Source organism: Lissotriton helveticus, chromosome 4_1 (assembly GCF_964261635.1).
Source record: "Lissotriton helveticus chromosome 4_1, aLisHel1.1, whole genome shotgun sequence".
Lineage (NCBI taxonomy): Eukaryota > Metazoa > Chordata > Amphibia > Caudata > Salamandridae > Lissotriton > Lissotriton helveticus.
Window position 1 is genome coordinate 134,744,977 of NC_136063.1, and position 17,581 is coordinate 134,762,557.

Here is a 17,581-nt window from a genome sequence, read left to right on the forward strand (position 1 = left end):
TCAATCCATCCTTGTGGGACATAGATGGAGCACATATGAAGCATGCAAGCAATGTAAGAAATGTGGCACAGTCATTGTTGAAACGTGTCCTTTAGTCGAATGAAGAGAGAGAGAAATGCATTGTGAGTGTATGGTTCACAAGATGGAAGATAGAGAGAGCCTGCAAGACAAAGGTGTGAACTGAGGGAAAGTCTAGAATACTTCTGAGGACCTTTGAAAAAATTGAGGCTCTTATGATGGAAAGTATGGAGACCGAACCCTCTTTGGAGTGTAGGGACAGACCCTGCGTCCCACCCTGCTTAATTCAACCCCAGAGCTATGTATAACAGTGTTGCGGAGTAGTCATGTAGGGTCTTTAATGTTATTGTCTCACAAGCCCCTAGCATGGAGCCCTCAGCCCCACCCATCTTCCTGACAAATATGTAGAGGAAACAGATATTGCTGAGTAGCTAGTGTGAGCAGAAATCCATTTCCGTAAAACCAGACCTGTACCACAACAGATCAGGCACCTGGAAATACAAAAGTTAGTCTGTTAGACAGGTATAAATATGGAATAGATTTCCAAATCAGTGTACCAGGATTTTCTCACTAATTGATGATGAGGCAGCACACACCTGTGTGTTGGGAAGACTTTTGAGTTCCAAGATTAGTGTCTTTGGTAACCAGTCCTCTTGTTAAGTTAGGAACAGAATTTAACTCCTGCTGAAACTCTGCTAGAACTTCAACTGGGAGGAGATTTAAAGGAAATGGCTATCAACGAGGTGAAAGGGAAATTGGAGTTGTGCATTTAGTGAAGAGCTGAAAACATTGTTTTTAGAATAATTCAAGCATTCCATTCATCATTTGTTTTATACTTTAGTAGGTCACCCTCTGTGGGAAGGGTATGCCCAGATATGGATCCCATGCACACTGTGTCCCTGGAACCACGCTATACCTGGCTGATAAGTCCTAAACTCGGGCAAACCCGACCCTTGTTTACTTTTGTTGTTGTTGTTGTTCAAGGAGGACCTGGTGTGTCAGTTTGGGCTGGCCTGATCCCACTGGAGCGGGCTCAAGATAGATTTGCATATGGCTGGGTCTAAATTGAGGTGGCACGGTGTGCAAAATAACGCAAAACTGGGACGTGGCACAAGCAAGTTATACTTTACCGAATAATTACCAGTGGCGAAGATTACTTCAAGCATTCCAAATATCACTTTTGTATACTTTAGTGCCTGGAGAAATAAGGAGCAGTGTGGAAGGACAGTAAGCAAGAGCGTGTAGCATGGACCACAATGTCGAGAAGGAACCACTGATGTATGTTACGCAGTTGATGTCCCTTGTGCCAATGTTAGTCCACTGCCCTGGTGTGTCTTTCAGTAAGCCAGATGTCTACCTTTAACATTTGCTAATGCAGAGGAAAGACCCTCTTCAGATGATTGAAGGTTCCATGATCAAAATCGGGCGTTTATCTTCCCCATTAGCTCACTCGAGTCCCGGAAATTGTTCCCGCGGGTTCTCTTGCGTCTAGCACATGGCTTAGTAAATCGGTGTTTCAAATTACCCTGTGCCAAGTATTCAGATACATTAGAGTCCCCGTACCTGTTCCTGTGGGCTCTGAGAATGGCTCGCTAACAGCGTCGCCGCAAGTGTGTCCTCTACTGTTGAGATATGTATATTGGTGAGCACGACTTATGCTCATTTGCAAGTGGCTAAGCAGAGCTGCTGTACCATCAGGAGCATTAACATCAACGCAAAGGGTGAGATCAAATTTAAAACTGCAAATACCCTGACCAATGCTAAGCAGAAGAGAGGACACGAGGGCTGCTAAATCTCGCTGGGTGGGAGAACACAGAAAGTAATCCTGACCGCTGACTGAGTTAATGCCCGGATTACAAGTCCCACAGTACCCAGGGGAGCACCAATAGAAGCAGAAATAGGCTGTGGGAGTTGGGCCTATTACACAGAGGCATGGGTTCCATCCACTCCCAGGATTACTCTAATACAGTACCCACAGATATCCGATTGTCCTGATTAAATCATGTACATAACTTTAGTCTGCATTTCCTTAAATTGCTCTGCTTCATGTCCACTGCTAAAGGAGTGAACTTGGTTTTCAGCTTTAGGGTCCAATAATAGGCGAGGCTGTAGGACATGATGAGTAAAAAGCCACAATTGTCCAAACTGGAGTAACCACTGCATACCCTGGAACACCAAAGTCAGTTACCACAAGCACCTGCCTGCAAAACTGAAAACTGCTCTTAACACTACAAACCTTATCGGTGTAGACTAAAAAACAAAACACAAGATTAGTAGCATCCGACAGGCCAGAACAAAAGGCTTATGGTAATATAGCAATTGTGTCTACTAATGTGACAATACCCCACACAAGTGTTGGGTTAAATGGGAAAGAAAAATATTTCTTTTCCTTCTCAGCAGTCATGCAATATGCACCCTGCTGAGATATGCACCTTGCCCCCCCCTCCAACTACTTTTTAAATCACCCCTCTTCTTCTGATGGTATATCTCTATTCCATAAGAAAGCAATGTTTTCCCAAGGCTTCTAGCCTCAGTGTTATGGATGTATGTTTACAGTTCCCTAAAAGCTGTCAGCATTAGGACCGCATGAGAAGGGGCCACATATTCACAACCTTATGACACCAACTCAAAGTGGGAGAAAATGCATCTATATGGAGGTACTCTATGGAGCACACATATACACGCCCTCATTGTACAATGACGCTCTAATTACAAGTTCAGACATTGCTCACATCGCTCTACTATTTCCAGACACAATTTTGCCAGAATAGAGCATTAAAACTCAGCTCATTCCATGTCAAGACTAACCGTGCAAACTTGTTTTATAGTATTTTAGATTTTCTATGGCCTTGACAATTAATAAAATTGATACTGGATGTTCCCCTGGGTCTACATTTCTCCCTTCTTTCACTGACCAGTGCTGGCAGGCTCTGATAGCAAGGCCATTTCAAATTAGATTTCACATCTGTGTTTGTGTACTGTTTACACTTGTGCCTTTGAATCTCTGAAGATTAATGAATTGCGCTGGTTGTCTGAGAAATGGGTACTACTTTTGGCCTGATCTGAACCAGAACTCACAATCCATTATTAGGATTTAATCACCACCCTTCATTCAGATGTAAAGACAAACAGAACAGATACATTTGTGGCGTGAAATGACAGCTTGCACTGTGGACACCCGGAGGTAAACTTTCACCACCAATAGCTGCACTGTACATGTGGTGCAAGAGCTAAGCTTCCACTGCTGATGCACAAGGAAGGGAGTTAAGGCTTTATTTCTGATACCGGTGCTGAATCTGGAGTAAGAGTGCTGCGCCTACACTGCTGATACACGTGCTATATTTGTGGTGTGCGAGTTATGCCTACACATATACCCTTGTGTACTTTTGGTTTGAGAGTTAGACTTGCACTGTTGATTTGTGGGCTGTCCTATCAGATGATTAATCTTCCGGTGCGAATATCGGTCTTGTGTTTGTGCTGTAGGGATAACCATGTGATACTGGTGATGCGATAGTCAGCCTCATCTTCGTTTGATGTAGTACAAATTGTAAAAGACAGTGTAATGCAGTGTGAACCTTGCGCTATACTTTGTAAAGGAAGCTTTCCCTGAGTTTAATGTCTGAGGGATGCCTGCACCACTCCACCCTCTGAGAGAAGCTTGGGGGTTGTGGTGATGTGCCTAGCATTGCTGTTATGAGTAATGCATCAATAATCATACTCCCAGTTTTGCGTTTTTCTGATTAGATACCTTGATACAGGTGGAAAACAACTTTTTCGCTATCCAGATTTATAATATATAAACAAAAAAAAACAGGAGGGGGGTCTTCTTTTGGAAGACTTTACAATCACTTGCTCACAACTACGGCACAACAACAATGCAGATTGACAGCAAGGGGAGTTAAAAAAAAAAAAGGGGTGGTATTCCCAGAATTTGTACTGCAGTGCCAATGATTTCAGAACGGTGTATTGTAAGCAGTAAACTATAGGCCTATTTCCCTTCTCCCCGCCTTCTCCAAAATTCTGGAGAAAGAAGTTAATCGCCAACTTTCCACATATCTGGAAGCCAACAGTATTCTTCACCCTACACAATTTGGCTTCCATCTCCAATTTAGCACTGAGACTGCACTCCTGGAAGTTACTGAGCACATCCGAAACATCCTTGATAGGGGAGGCAAAGCAATGCTGATATTGCTTGACTCACAGCGGTATTTGACATGGTACCTTATCTCAAGCTGCTGGAGCTCTTACACAAAATAGGGATAAGACATCAGGCCTACAGCTGGCTAGCATCATTTCTGGACAGACGGACGCTGGAAGTCTGGCTGCCACTTTATACAGCTCCTGCCAGGCTCCTGTCGGTGGGAGTCCCACAAGGGTCGGCTCTCTGTCCTACACTGTTCAACGTTTACCTGACACCCCTTGCCACCCTCGCAGAGTCGCTTGGCACTAAGTTCATCTTGTATGCAGATGACACACAGCTGCTGTTCCCATGTGATGAAGACATGGACTTAGATGAGAAGGTGATCTCTTGTTGTCTTACCAAAGTTTAACAATGGTTGGAGTTGCAACATTTGAGATGCAACTGGATAAAACAGAGATTGTGACCTTTGGAGCTGTCCCTCACAATTTGTGGAAGACTGCTGGCCAAGGAATCGCCCACATCCTGGCACCTCGCAAAACTGTGTCAAGAATCTCGGAATCAAAATTGACTGCTTACTCTCCTTCCTCCCGCAGATTCAAGCCTTGATGGGGTCCTGCTGCAGCAGGCTTTCAATGCTGAAAACATTTCTACCACTCCTATCTGAGGCGGCGGGTAGAAAGGTGGTGTAGGCCCTGATCACATCTAGACTGGACTATGGGAATGCACTGTATTTGGGCCTCCCGAATACTCCTCAATAGACTACAAGTGGAACAGAACGCTGCAGCTAGACTGCTGCTCAGACTCCCTCCCGGATCCCACAGGACTCCCCACCTAAGGGCCCTCCATTGGCTACCGATGAACTAAAGGGTGACGTTTAAAGCCATGGTCCTCATGCACAAGTCCTTGAACAGGACAGGACCATCATATCTCAAATGGAGAATTAGTTCATATACACCCGCCCGTACCATCCGCTCTTCCTCGGCACACGTGGCAAAGGTACCTCAAATTAATAGTCCCATCATGGGTGGGAGATCCTTTTCCTATCTTGGAAAACCTCTTTTGGAACAGACTCCGACCCTACCTTAGGCTGATATACAGCCTCAAACTGTTCAAGAAGAAGATCAAAACCCACCTCTTTAACAACTAGTAACCCGCATGCGACCCTTTCCTTCCACTGCCAGCGCCGGACACTCCTAGCCGTGCGCTTAATAAATGGTTATAACATAACAAACATACCATAACATTGTAATACAAGTCACTGCTTGAAGAACTGAAACCCTATAGATATGTGAGTGTGCATTTATTAACAATACACTAGTTGCAACAAAGTTTTTCACAGAACACATTAAATATGGATACGGAGAGCAAAAAATAAAAAGGAATAAATACAGTTGGACATATTAAAAACACATATAATCAAATTTAGGCCATAAAGCAGGAACCGATATTTGTGAAGTGTTTCTGTGGAGTGGCAGTGGCTGGAAAACGGAGTACTTCCTGTCACTTACCAGAGAGGAGTATTAAGCCTGGTGATGAGTCGCGACAGGGCTCGCCTGCGGTTCGGATCCGACAGCAGCCCCATGGTTTTATCACTTGGGTACGAGTGAAAGAGGAGTCTCTAGGGGGAGATGTCAAACAGCATCAGCGATGACAAATGAATAGAAAATATCATGTTTTACAAACAGTAAAGCATATACATGTTGTTGGAACCTAATGTTGTCAGGTCACTTAGGGTAGCCTGGCCTAGGGTAAGACAATCTCTAATTGAGGCACATGTGTAAAGGTTGCATACAACCCAGCAGTAACTCAATGAAATTCCACTCAAAAATGACGCTACACCAATCTTTGTGTAAAAATACGAATTGTTTTATAAAAATAGTACTTTGTGGTTTTGTTGACTTTTTATACGACTTCAATGCATCACAGAATCTTACAAATCATTACTACTTTTACTTCCATTAGTCAAACCGTTAACAATCACTTTGAGTTGAGCTTCTATGGTTCTAATAGACTTTCCTTCATACATATAAGTTAGCTTGAGTTTCTGTAATTAGCAAGCACCTCTCACTGTTTCATATTACATACATTCAACAAGGTTTCAATACTTTCAATGTCTCATGGGTTATAAAAGATGATCTCTCCCCAAGTAGTAGCCTCCCAATCCTTCTTGATCCTGTCTCTGCAAACCAGTGTTATTGCCTTGTCTGGTTGGGACAGTCCTCACACAAGCCCAAACCTATATCCAGATTACTAGAGGGGATCTAGTCAGTGGGGGCTCCCAGGGCTCCTACAGAGACTCACAAAGAATCTGGATAAGGTTAAGTCTTTTAAGCAGGGTTTCCAGTCCTCATGTGGAATTTCAGTTTGTGTATTAAACATCATCTACGCCATCTTGCAGACCCACGTACAAGCATACACGGCAGCCATTTTAGGTACCATGGTCTCCCTGTTCACGATCACTCATCAGCGCACTTCCCTGACCCTGCAAGCGTCCCCCATGCACCCTGACTGCCCCCGCTCTCTCATGCACAAGTCATGAGCCCTCCCCTCCCATGACTCTGTCCCAGGGAATCGCACCCCGCGCCTGACCAACACCTCCTCTCCGTCCATGAATACCCCATCTTTGATGACCCCTTCCTCTGAGCCTGAACGTCAGCACGGACCGCTGGTCATCCTTTAGCCCGAGGATACAGTTTATTGGCCATTACTGTATGCACTCGCCTTTCCTGAAAGAAGCCACTATTGATCACGACCCTCCACCCCCAGAGATTCGATCAGGCGCACACATTCCAGAGAGATCGGCAGAACACTCAGCTGCGTGATAGCTCCTCCCAATCATATGAGGGGAAAGGGTCTCTACTGTTGTCATGTGTTGGAATGGGCCGGAACTGGGGGGTGACAGGGATATCGTTCTGATGTCATTCTCATGCTCTACAATGTCCCTGTTGTAATAAAGGACGTTCACATGTCTTGAACCAGTGTATAAAAGACAAGGTCTCAGAGAGGTTGGGAGAGCACCTCGAGACGATACCTTGTTGTCTGATCTGACGTGTTCTACTCCGACGGAATAAAAACTTGTTTCCTGTCTTCCAGTCTCCAGCGCCTGCCTCTTTATTGAATAACTTCGTATGGTATTAGAGGCGTTTTACACCGGGCAAATCTAACTTAGGAAACAATTACTGAAATCGCCTGACCACTGTAAATTGATCTTTATCAATTGGCGCCCAACGTGGGGCCCATCAGCGACACGTGGATCCAGTGGGAGAGGTCCCAACGACAGAGTGAACGACTGCAACGATCGGAAGAGCTCCTGTCCAATAGACCCTCGTCTGACAGCCGATCATCTGAACTTCACCGATTCCGAGCAGACCTCTCCCGAGTGATCTACGGTCCTGACTGGGAACCACCAGGAGTGCCGCAATAGCAACAGAGAATAGAGGACGATCGGGCGCTGGAAGCGGAAGGCGAAAAACTGTCCATGCGGTCCGGGTAAGGTCGTGACACACGACAAATTGCGAAATTGATTGATTGATTGATTGTTTGATAATACTAGTATTTCCTATTGATTGTTTCTGGGAGATTCTCTATTTGCAAACAAACACAGAATCGCCATACTCTGTTTAGTCTTTGCAGATAGTGAAGGGTAGGCAACGCAAAACTTTAACACGTCGTGCCTATTTTTTTTCTCCCCATTGATTGATTGAATCGAGCATTGAATTGTTCGAAGTTGGTTCTCTTAGGAATCTTCTCTGCCTGCAAACGGGAAGAATAGGAATATTCTCTCTCCCTTTGCCGATAGTGAAGGGTAGGTAACGCAAAAATTTAACACGTCGTACCTATTTCGTTCCTTCATTGATTGATTGTTTGCCCAAACATTGACTGTTTTGGGAATTGGTTCTTTCTGGAGGTATTCCCTGTTTGCAAATAGCGTAGAATAGAATATTCTGTCCAGTCTTTGCAAATAGGGAAAGGATAGGTAGTGCAGGCTTTTGCCCCCCATTGTAATCCGTCATGCCTATCTTCTCCCCATTGGCTCATAGTTGGGTCAACCCGGACCGCTTATTAGAGATGAACCATCCAGCTCCACTGGAGGGCACCCCTAATAAGGACATGTTTACTAAGCAAGGACTAGTCGCTATAGCTTATAGTAAGTTATGGCATAAATATACAAAAAGGGATCCTAAAAACCAGTGGCCACTGATAGGTTCTTTTGATGAAAATAAAATAAAAACACTAGAAGCAGCTGTAAAAATAAATAAGGTAACGCCCACTATGCTCGTTAGTATTGGCATGTGGCGCAAAGAAGCAGACCATCGCAGGAAAAGAGAGGAAGCAAAAACAGTGAAAGAATTACGAAAAGCAGCCCATCTGGCCGCAAAAGAACTAGATGAAGAAATAAGAAGAAGAGAGGAAGTTAAACAAACGCAAGAATCAAGACTGGCAAGCCAATGCCCTGTCAGGACCACCCCTACGCTCTACCCGGAGATTCCCTCCAAACAGCGAGCAAATGACGAGTTACTGCTCGGTCCTCCAATGATCTACATGCCTCCTCCTTATGCTCCCTGCCAGCCTCTAGCACAACACTCACCAGTCCAGAGTGCAGTCGAGGGTAACCCTAGCGCTAGTGCCCCGACTCTTACGGCCTTCGCACCAGCCACATTGGTAACAACACCAGATGAACTTGAGACTGGCAAACAGTTAACAGCCAGACCAAATAGGTTGAGCAAAGATGAGCGGGATGGAATCGACCAGATAGCAAAAACCCTGGTAGAACGGAAGGAGAGTGAAGAATATACGATGAATATGCACAACTCACATGCCGGTAGTCACAGACGGCATTTTATTTTACGGTTCAGCTACCACACCCTGAACGCGTATGAGGATAGGTACCAGACTAAAGGTCCTGCTAAATTGACGACTCTATATAGAAGGGTTGATGTCGGAGATGGGGCTGAAAGTGATGTGACGGACCTCTTCATGCAAACGCTTGAGGTCTTCCGCCACCTCGCGGAACAGAAACCAGAGGTCAAGATCACAGTCCCTGAGACGATTGAACCCTCACTAGAAGCAGCCAACACCATGATGCCTATCAGGGAAGCCGCCCCCTACTGGGTTCCCCCAAGAGGTCAGGGAACAAACTATGATATCAACCACGCAGATGCCAAAGGGAGGGTTGTGTACAACTGGGTTTACCAACCATGGGATCGGCAAGATATTTTAACTTTTAGACAAACCCTGCCCGATTTACGAAAGAACCCTACAGCATTCTATACCGAATTAGGCACAGCCTTGGCCTCAACCATAATGACTCTAGCGGACATGGATTTGTTTTTCGGGTTGTGTCTGCCGGCTGATGTGTGGAAGCAAATCCGGAGAGCCGACCACACAGATCTGTTCGGACACACCTGGACAAAACTCGATGAACTAGATAAGCAGCGAGAGCCCGGACAGAAACCTGTAAAAGACATATTGGAACTCCCCGACAAAATAGTGCAGAAGCTGAAAACGTTGATCCCAGAAAAGAAGGTAGACTGGTCGATAGTCACGGCCTGCCGCCAGAAACCTCAGGAGGACGTATCAGAATACTTCTCACGATTTGAAACAGTGTTCTCCGACTACAGTGGCCAAGACATGACCACCGCAACCGGACAACACCTATTCGTGCAGAACTACGTAAAGGGGCTATCGCAAGAGGTCTCCCAAAAGTTACAGACTAGCGAAAGTAGTTGGGGAGCCTCTAAACCTGCAGCTATCCTTCAGATGGCTCAGTATTACGAACACCAAAAGAACGAGAACGAAAGGGCAACTGAGAAAAAGAAAAAGGACCTAAAGGAACGAGTAATGATTGCACAACTACAGGGAGTGACCACAGGGAGGGAACGGTATAGGGGGAACTACCAGTCAAATGCCCCTAGGAATTCGGCCCCTAGAGACCGCAACCCCACCCCTGGCGCTCCACGAACCGACCTTGATGAGAACCAATGTGCATTTTGTAAAGAATTTGGACATTGGAAGTCTCAATGCCTGGCCCTTCGGGAACTGATTAAAAATAAAGAGACAAGGGACATGGCAAATGGCCCCAAAACTGGAGGGCAGGGACGAGGACAGACTCACGACACCACCAATGACCGATCTGGTAGATCAAACACATTTGACCGCCCCCGACAGAATCAGTGCCAACAGTCCGATGGCTACAATGATCACGACTCTGCATAGGACTGCCAGGGGCAAGGGAGGGATCCAGTCGAGCTCTGTGTTGACCAGCAAGGTCCTTATGTCACTGCTAAGGTCCTGGGTACAAAGTCTCCATTTTTGGTAGACACTGGAGCGACACGTAGTGTGTTATCAAAACGACTGATTCCAAGGGCACCCTTGTCTGGCTCACACATTACCTCGATAGGTTTCGATGGGACGCCCTCCACTAATCCCCTGTCCATACCTATCTCCTTTGACCTAGAAAACAATCCCACTGACACGACGTTTCTGCTCTCCTCCAACTCCCCTGACGCCATTATGGGTATTGACTTACTGAAACATTTCCGAGCTACTATTAGGTGTTCCCCAGATGGAGTCCGAGTCATCCTGTACGACAACCCGAGCATGTCCAGACCCTACCCCGCACGACATATGTACGCCATAACAGATGCTGACCTATCCTTGCTCGATTCGCTACCCCTGCACCTATGGGCCAGAAACGACTCGGATGTAGGACGAATGATGATCGATCCTGTACACATAACTGTTCGACCAGATGCAATACTCCCGAAACTCCCACAGTACCGGATATCGCCCGAAGGCGAGAAGGCATTGGTAGCGATTATTCAGTCCTTGGTAGATGCAGGAGTGGTAGAGGAAGTGGTTAGTAATGTCTGCAATAGTCCTATCCTACCCATTGTTAAGAAACAAGGCGAGGGGGATGAGAAAGCGTACCGCTTCATCATCGACCTGCGGGAAGTCAACAAAGTGGTGGTGCCACAGTACCCCGTAGTCTCAGACATCGCCACCATTCTGACCCTCATCCCGTCCACTGCCACCACCTTCACCGTTATTGATCTCAAAAATGCATTTTTCTCTATCCCCATCCATCCAGACAGCCGTTATCTCTTCGGCTTCACTTTAAAAAACCGTTCATACCGATTTTGTAGAGCTCCCCAGGGCTACACTGAAAGTCCCAGCATTTACAGCCAAGCCCTGAAAAGGCAGCTGGACGCCGTCCAGCTACCAGATGGAGTAGTGTTGATCCAATATGTCGATGATATCCTTTTGGCGGCCGACACCACTCCACTTGCAATCACAGCCACCATCCAACTCTTGCACTTTCTCGCGGAGAATGGCCACAAAGTCTCCAAAAAGAAACTGCAGTTCTGTCAGTCCCAAGTAACATACCTAGGTCATCTCCTGTCCAAAGAAGGGAGAAAACTTACACCCGACCGAATCCAAACCATCCTAGACACCCCTATTCCAAAAACACAGAAGCAAGTCCGTTCATTAGTAGGCCTTACTTCTTTCTGCCGACAATGGCTACCAAATTTCAGTCTCATTATAAAACCCCTACTTTCCCTGTTGGCCAAAGATGTTCCGTTCCCACTCCCGTGGACCCCCGAATGCCAAGCATCCTTTAAGGAGTTGCGAGATGCCCTTTGCTCGGCACCCGTTCTAGGAACACCAGATTACTCCAAGCCCTTCTCCCTCTTCACTCACGAAAGGGAGGGATGCGCATTGTCTGTTCTAACTCAGCCCATTGGCGCCAAACAGCGCCCTTGTGCCTACTTCTCTGCCACTCTTGATCCAGTCGCCAGAGCTCTACCAGCCTGCCTTCGAGCAGTAGCTGCTGCTGCTGTCTCTATCCGACAGAGTGAGGGAATTGTACTTTCGAACTCTCTCACAGTATTAGTACCCCATGCAGTTGACACACTTTTGAACCAGACCAAGACTCAACACCTGACTAGTGCACGACTGACAGGATACGAATTGACTTTACTTGCGCCCCACATCACCCTGAAGAGATGCACGACATTGAATCCTGCTACACTGTTACCCTTGCCTGAAAATGACCCCGAAGTGCCCCCTATACACGACTGTGTGACCCTCACGGACGAGCAGACTAGGAGTAGAATTGACCTCCGAGACATTGCTTTCACAGATCCTGACGGAGAACTATGGGTAGATGGCTCTTGCATCAAACTCCCAGACGGCACCACTTCTGCTGCCTATGCGGTAACGACTGCTCGAACAGTAGTTGAAACAGCTTGCATCACACAACGATCCGCACAGGCAGCAGAACTAATTGCCCTCACACGAGCATGTATCATAGCAGCAGGAACCACGGCGAACATTTACACGGACAGCCAGTACGCCTTCGGGGTAGTTCATCATTTTGGGATCCTGTGGAGGGAAAGGGGATTCCTAACGTCCCATGGTACATCCATCCTTCACGGAGATTTAGTCTCCGCCCTGATTGAAGCAGTCCTTCTCCCCACACGATTAACAGTGATCAAATGTCACGCACACAAGAAGGTGACAGATTTAGTTGGACAGGGAAACGCACTAGCCGACATCACTGCCCGAACCACAGCTGAGAATAGGGCCACGACACGCATGTATGTTACCAGGTCACAAGCAGAAAAATGGACCAACGCTAGGGAAACGATCAGGGATATCCAATCGACCAGCACACCACACAAACTGACTGAGTGGGCACGGGTGGGTCTAAGGGACGATGAAGGCTGCTGGCGGACAAAGGACACAAACAAATGGTTGCTGCCTGATGCATACTTGATCCCCATACTGACAATGGCACATTCCCCTGCTCACATAGGTTCTGCCCCCATGATCGAACTCATTTCCAAAGTCTGGCATAACGGCAAGATCCCCGACTCAGCCAAACGCCTAGTCCAACAGTGCCTTATCTGCTTACAACACAACCCCGGGAAAGGAACTGTGGTACCCCGGGGAGGGTTTGGGATCCCCGACCACCCCTTTGAGGTCCTCCAGATGGATTACATCCAATTAGAGAGGTGCCAAGGCTTGAAGTACGTATTAGTCATTGTATGTGCCTTCAGCAAATGGGTGGAAGCCTATCCGACCCGTGATAACACTGCCATGACTACTGCCAAAGTACTATTGAAGGAGTTTTTCCCTCGCTACGGCCTTTGTCGAATTTTATGGAGCGACAATGGCCCCCACTTCATAGCTGAAGTTAACCAACTTATCCTGAAGGGGTTGGGTGTCAAACAAAGGTTCCATGCGGTCTTCCACCCCCAATCCGCTGGCCTGGTTGAACGACACAACGCCACACTGAAACTGAAACTGTCAAAAATAGTGGCCACCACAGGACTTAAGTGGCCAGATGCCCTTCCACTGGCATTACTATCGATGCGCTCCACCCCCACTAAGCACCACTTGACCCCCTACGAAGTTGTGTTTGGACGGCCTATGAACCTCTGGACTGCCCCCAAACCAACCTCCATTCATGACGTCCCCGACGTCCTGCTGTCAGATTATTTGTACAAGTTAACTAAAACATTGTCTGTCATTCATCAACAGGTGCAGCAGGCCATCCCCGATGCTTCCAGGGGTCCCGGTCACGATATCCAACCGGGCGACTATATTTTGATCCGGAACTTTCAACGAGCAAAGAGTCTGGAACCCCGGTGGACGGGCCCCTGGCAAGTACTGATCACCACTCGGACGGCTCTTCGAGTGGAGGGGAAGAAGCACTGGCTGCACGCCCATCACTGCAAAAAGATTTCCTCGACCCTGGCCACGACAGACAACGTCAGCACCCAACACCTGCATTTCCAGATCCACACCAACCCGAACACCACCCTCAGAGGCACCCTGATCTACCGACCCCCTGGACCACGCACACAATTCAGCGAGGACATCGCCGACTTCGTCAGCCCGCACGCCCTCCCCTCCGCCGACTACATCCTCCTGGGGGACCTCAACTTCCACCTGGAGAACAACAACGACCGCAACACCAGCACCCTGCTCGACAACCTCGCCAACCTGGGACTCAAGCAACTGGTGTCCACCCCCACCCATCTCGCCGGACACACACTCGACGCAGTCTTCTCGTCCAGCACAGACATCGACTTCAGCCACGCCACTGAGCTTCAATGGACGGACCACAGCTGCGTCCACTTCACCTTCAAGAGAACGACGACTCACCACCACCAGCAACAGGCGGCCCGCAGAAGCTGGAACAAGATCACAGCACACCAGCTCGCCACCTCCCTGAGCCAGCACCCTCCTGCCAGCTCAGCGAACCCCAGCCAGGCCGCCGACAACCTCACGACGTGGATCAGCAACTGCGCGGACGAACTCGCCCCACTGAGGACCCCGCCTAGCAGACCCGGCAGCAAGAAGGCCCCATGGTTCACAAAATTGCCACCCGGAAACACCACCAGCTGATCCGCGCCGCCAAGAAAACAGCATTCAAGGACCGGTTGGACAACAACGCACACAACTGCAAGGAACTCTTCAACATCGTGAAAGAGCTTTCCAACCCCAGCGCAGGAAACAACGACATCACCCCATCGCAAGACCTCTGCAACTCCCTCGCGTCATACTTCCACAACAAGATCGCGGACATACACAACAGCTTCAACAACCAACCAACGCACACCATGACCGATCAACCACCCCCCACCACCACCCTCCACGCCTGGACCCCGATCAGCACCGAAGACACCATCCGCACGATGAACTCCATCCACTCCGGTTCACCGACCGACCCCTGCCCTCACCACGTCTTCAACAAGGCCGACGCCGTCATCGCACCCCACCTGCGAGACATCATCAACACATCCTTCGACACCACCATCTTCCCGGAGAGCTGGAAACACGCCGAACTCAGCGCTCTACTCAAGAAACCAACAGCGGACCCCACCGACCTCAAGAATTACCGCCCCATCTCGCTCCTCCCGTTTCCAGCCAAAGTCATCGAGAAGACCGTCAACAAACAGATGGCCGCCTTCCTCGAGACGAACGGATCCCTCGACCCCTCACAGTCCGGCTTCCGAGCCAACCACAGCACCGAGACCGCCCTCATCGCCGCCACCGATGACATCCGAGCCCTGATGGACAATGGAGAAACAGCGGCCCTCATCCTCCTAGACCTCTCCGCGGCATTCGACACGGTCTGCCACCGCACCCTAGTACGGCGCCTCGGCAACATCGGAATCCAGGACAAGGCGCTGGAATGGATCATCTCCTTCCTCGACGGAAGAACACAGAGAGTCCGCCTACCACCGTACAAGTCAGAGGCCTCCGACGTCATCTGCGGCGTCCCCCAAGGATCATCTCTGAGCCCCACCCTCTTCAACGTCTACATGAGCCCCCTCGCGGCCATCGTACGCAAACACAACCTCAGCATAATCTCCTACGCCGACGACACCCAGCTGATCCTCTCCCTGACCCACGACCCCGCCGCCGCCAGAGCCAACCTGCACGAAGGGATGAAAGAGGTAGCCGAGTGGATGACGACCAGCCGCCTGAAGCTGAACTCGGACAAGACGGAGGTCCTCATCCTGGGCTCCTCACCCTCCGCCTGGGACGACTCCTGGTGGCCTCCCGCCCTGGGCACCGCACCCAAACCGACAGACCATGCACGAAACCTGGGCTTCATCCTGGACTCCTCCCTCTCCATGACCAGGCAAGTCAACAACGTCTCCTCGGCGTGCTTCAACATCCTACGCATGCTACGGAAGATCTTCTGGTGGATCCCCACCGAGACCAGGAAGACCGTCACCCAGGCCCTCGTCACCAGCCGACTGGACTACGGCAACGCCCTCTACGCCGGCACCACCGCCAAGCTCCAGAAGAGACTCCAGCGGATCCAGAACGCCTCAGCCAGACTCATCCTCGACATCCCACGAACCAGCCACATCTCCGGACATCTGAGAGACCTTCACTGGCTCCCCGTCAACAAAAGAATCACCTTCCGCCTCCTCACCCACGCACACAAAGCCCTACACGACCAAGGCCCGAGCTACCTCAACAGTCGAGTCAACTTCTACGCTCCGAAACGCCACCTCCGATCAGCCAACCACGCCCTCGCCGCCGTCCCCCGCATCCGAAGAGCGACGACAGGAGGAAGGTCCTTCTCCTACCTGGCCGCCAAGACCTGGAACTCCCTCCCGACCGACCTGCGCCTGACCCAAGACCACCTCTCCTTCAGGAAGAAGCTGAAGACCTGGCTGTTCGAGCAGTAGCGGCACCCCCCCCCCCCCCAGCGCCTTGAGACCCTACGGGTATGTAGCGCGCTCTATAAGTGCCACTGATTGACTGATTGATTGATTGAAGAAGAGCTCCTGAACAAAGACCGACCATCACTGAACTGTTATCCTGATACCGAGGCACTTGAACTTGCAAAACACTCTGATCCTACTGTGCCATCTCGAGAAGGGTATTTCCTGCGTCGAAAGGAGGGAGCTTCGGCTAAGTAGGCCACTGACTAAGTTAAAAATCTCAGAACGGTGACCCAAAGCAACCAAGGGTTACCTGGAGAGAAGCTAAACTAAGTCTGTGGTTCTGCCCACTACCGAGCACCTTGAAGATGAAGATGATGGAAGCGCCAGATAAGAAGATGATGGAAGCGCCAGATAAGAAGACGTCGAACGCAACAGGAAATACCCACTATAGAAATCCAAAAACTGACAATTTGCACAAATCAAAGACAATCGCCTTCTTCATTGTCTTCCTGTTCTGTCTCCTCCTCATGACCTCCTTCTGGATCCTGGAGGAAAGCACACCCGCTCACCAAATGTTGCCGACCACTGTCCAGCCAACCACCGTAAAAGAGCACCACCTGATCACCCTTTCACCTCAGCTTCGAGAAAGGCGTAGGGAATTCTGGAACAATTCCTTTGTACAACTGTTGCACCAGCACAACCTTGCTGCAAATGCCACAAACTGCTGGATCTGTGGGTTGCTCCCACATGCTACCGGACACTCCATCCCCTTCATCCCTTCTCCTTTCTCAGTTCACGGCTCCTGCCTCGCCTGGTTGATCCTCATGCAGGAAAGCCACAAGGACAACGCCACTTCTGGTCAGACAGTGTCACACTTCTACTATGGGTTCTGGCTGAACAAAACAGGAAAACCCTTTTGTCCTGCAATTTCAGGTTCAACCTTCCTTACGAACATTCCTGCCAAAGAAAGGGTCGAAATGCAGGTGCTCCACAATCCAGCCAGATCCACCTTCTCCCACCTGCGGAAACAAACGGCTGCCACTCTGACTGCGGCCCTGTCTGTCATCAATGTCACAGGACTCGTATGCCTCGAAGGACAAGGAACGCAACTGGTGGGTCACAGTTCTTGTCGCATCACCAAAACATTGGTCTCGGCTGACCCCCCCTCCTTTGTTGCTTCCCCGAATATGTACTTTGTTTGTGGCACCAAAGCTTACACGTGGCT

At 49.0% G+C, this 17,581-nt stretch overlaps 1 protein-coding gene across 1 annotated transcript in view; it reads right to left on the bottom strand.

Moving 5' to 3' along the window:
* The window catches only part of GPAA1 (glycosylphosphatidylinositol anchor attachment 1), a 129,302-nt gene that overhangs the window by 101,023 nt on the left and 10,698 nt on the right, over positions 1-17,581 (bottom strand). Inside the window, exon 2 of the mRNA XM_078686537.1 lies at positions 5,668-5,777. Coding sequence (XP_078542663.1) covers positions 5,668-5,741 — 74 coding nt within the window. The 5' untranslated portion in view covers positions 5,742-5,777. The remainder of the gene's footprint in view (positions 1-5,667; positions 5,778-17,581) is intronic.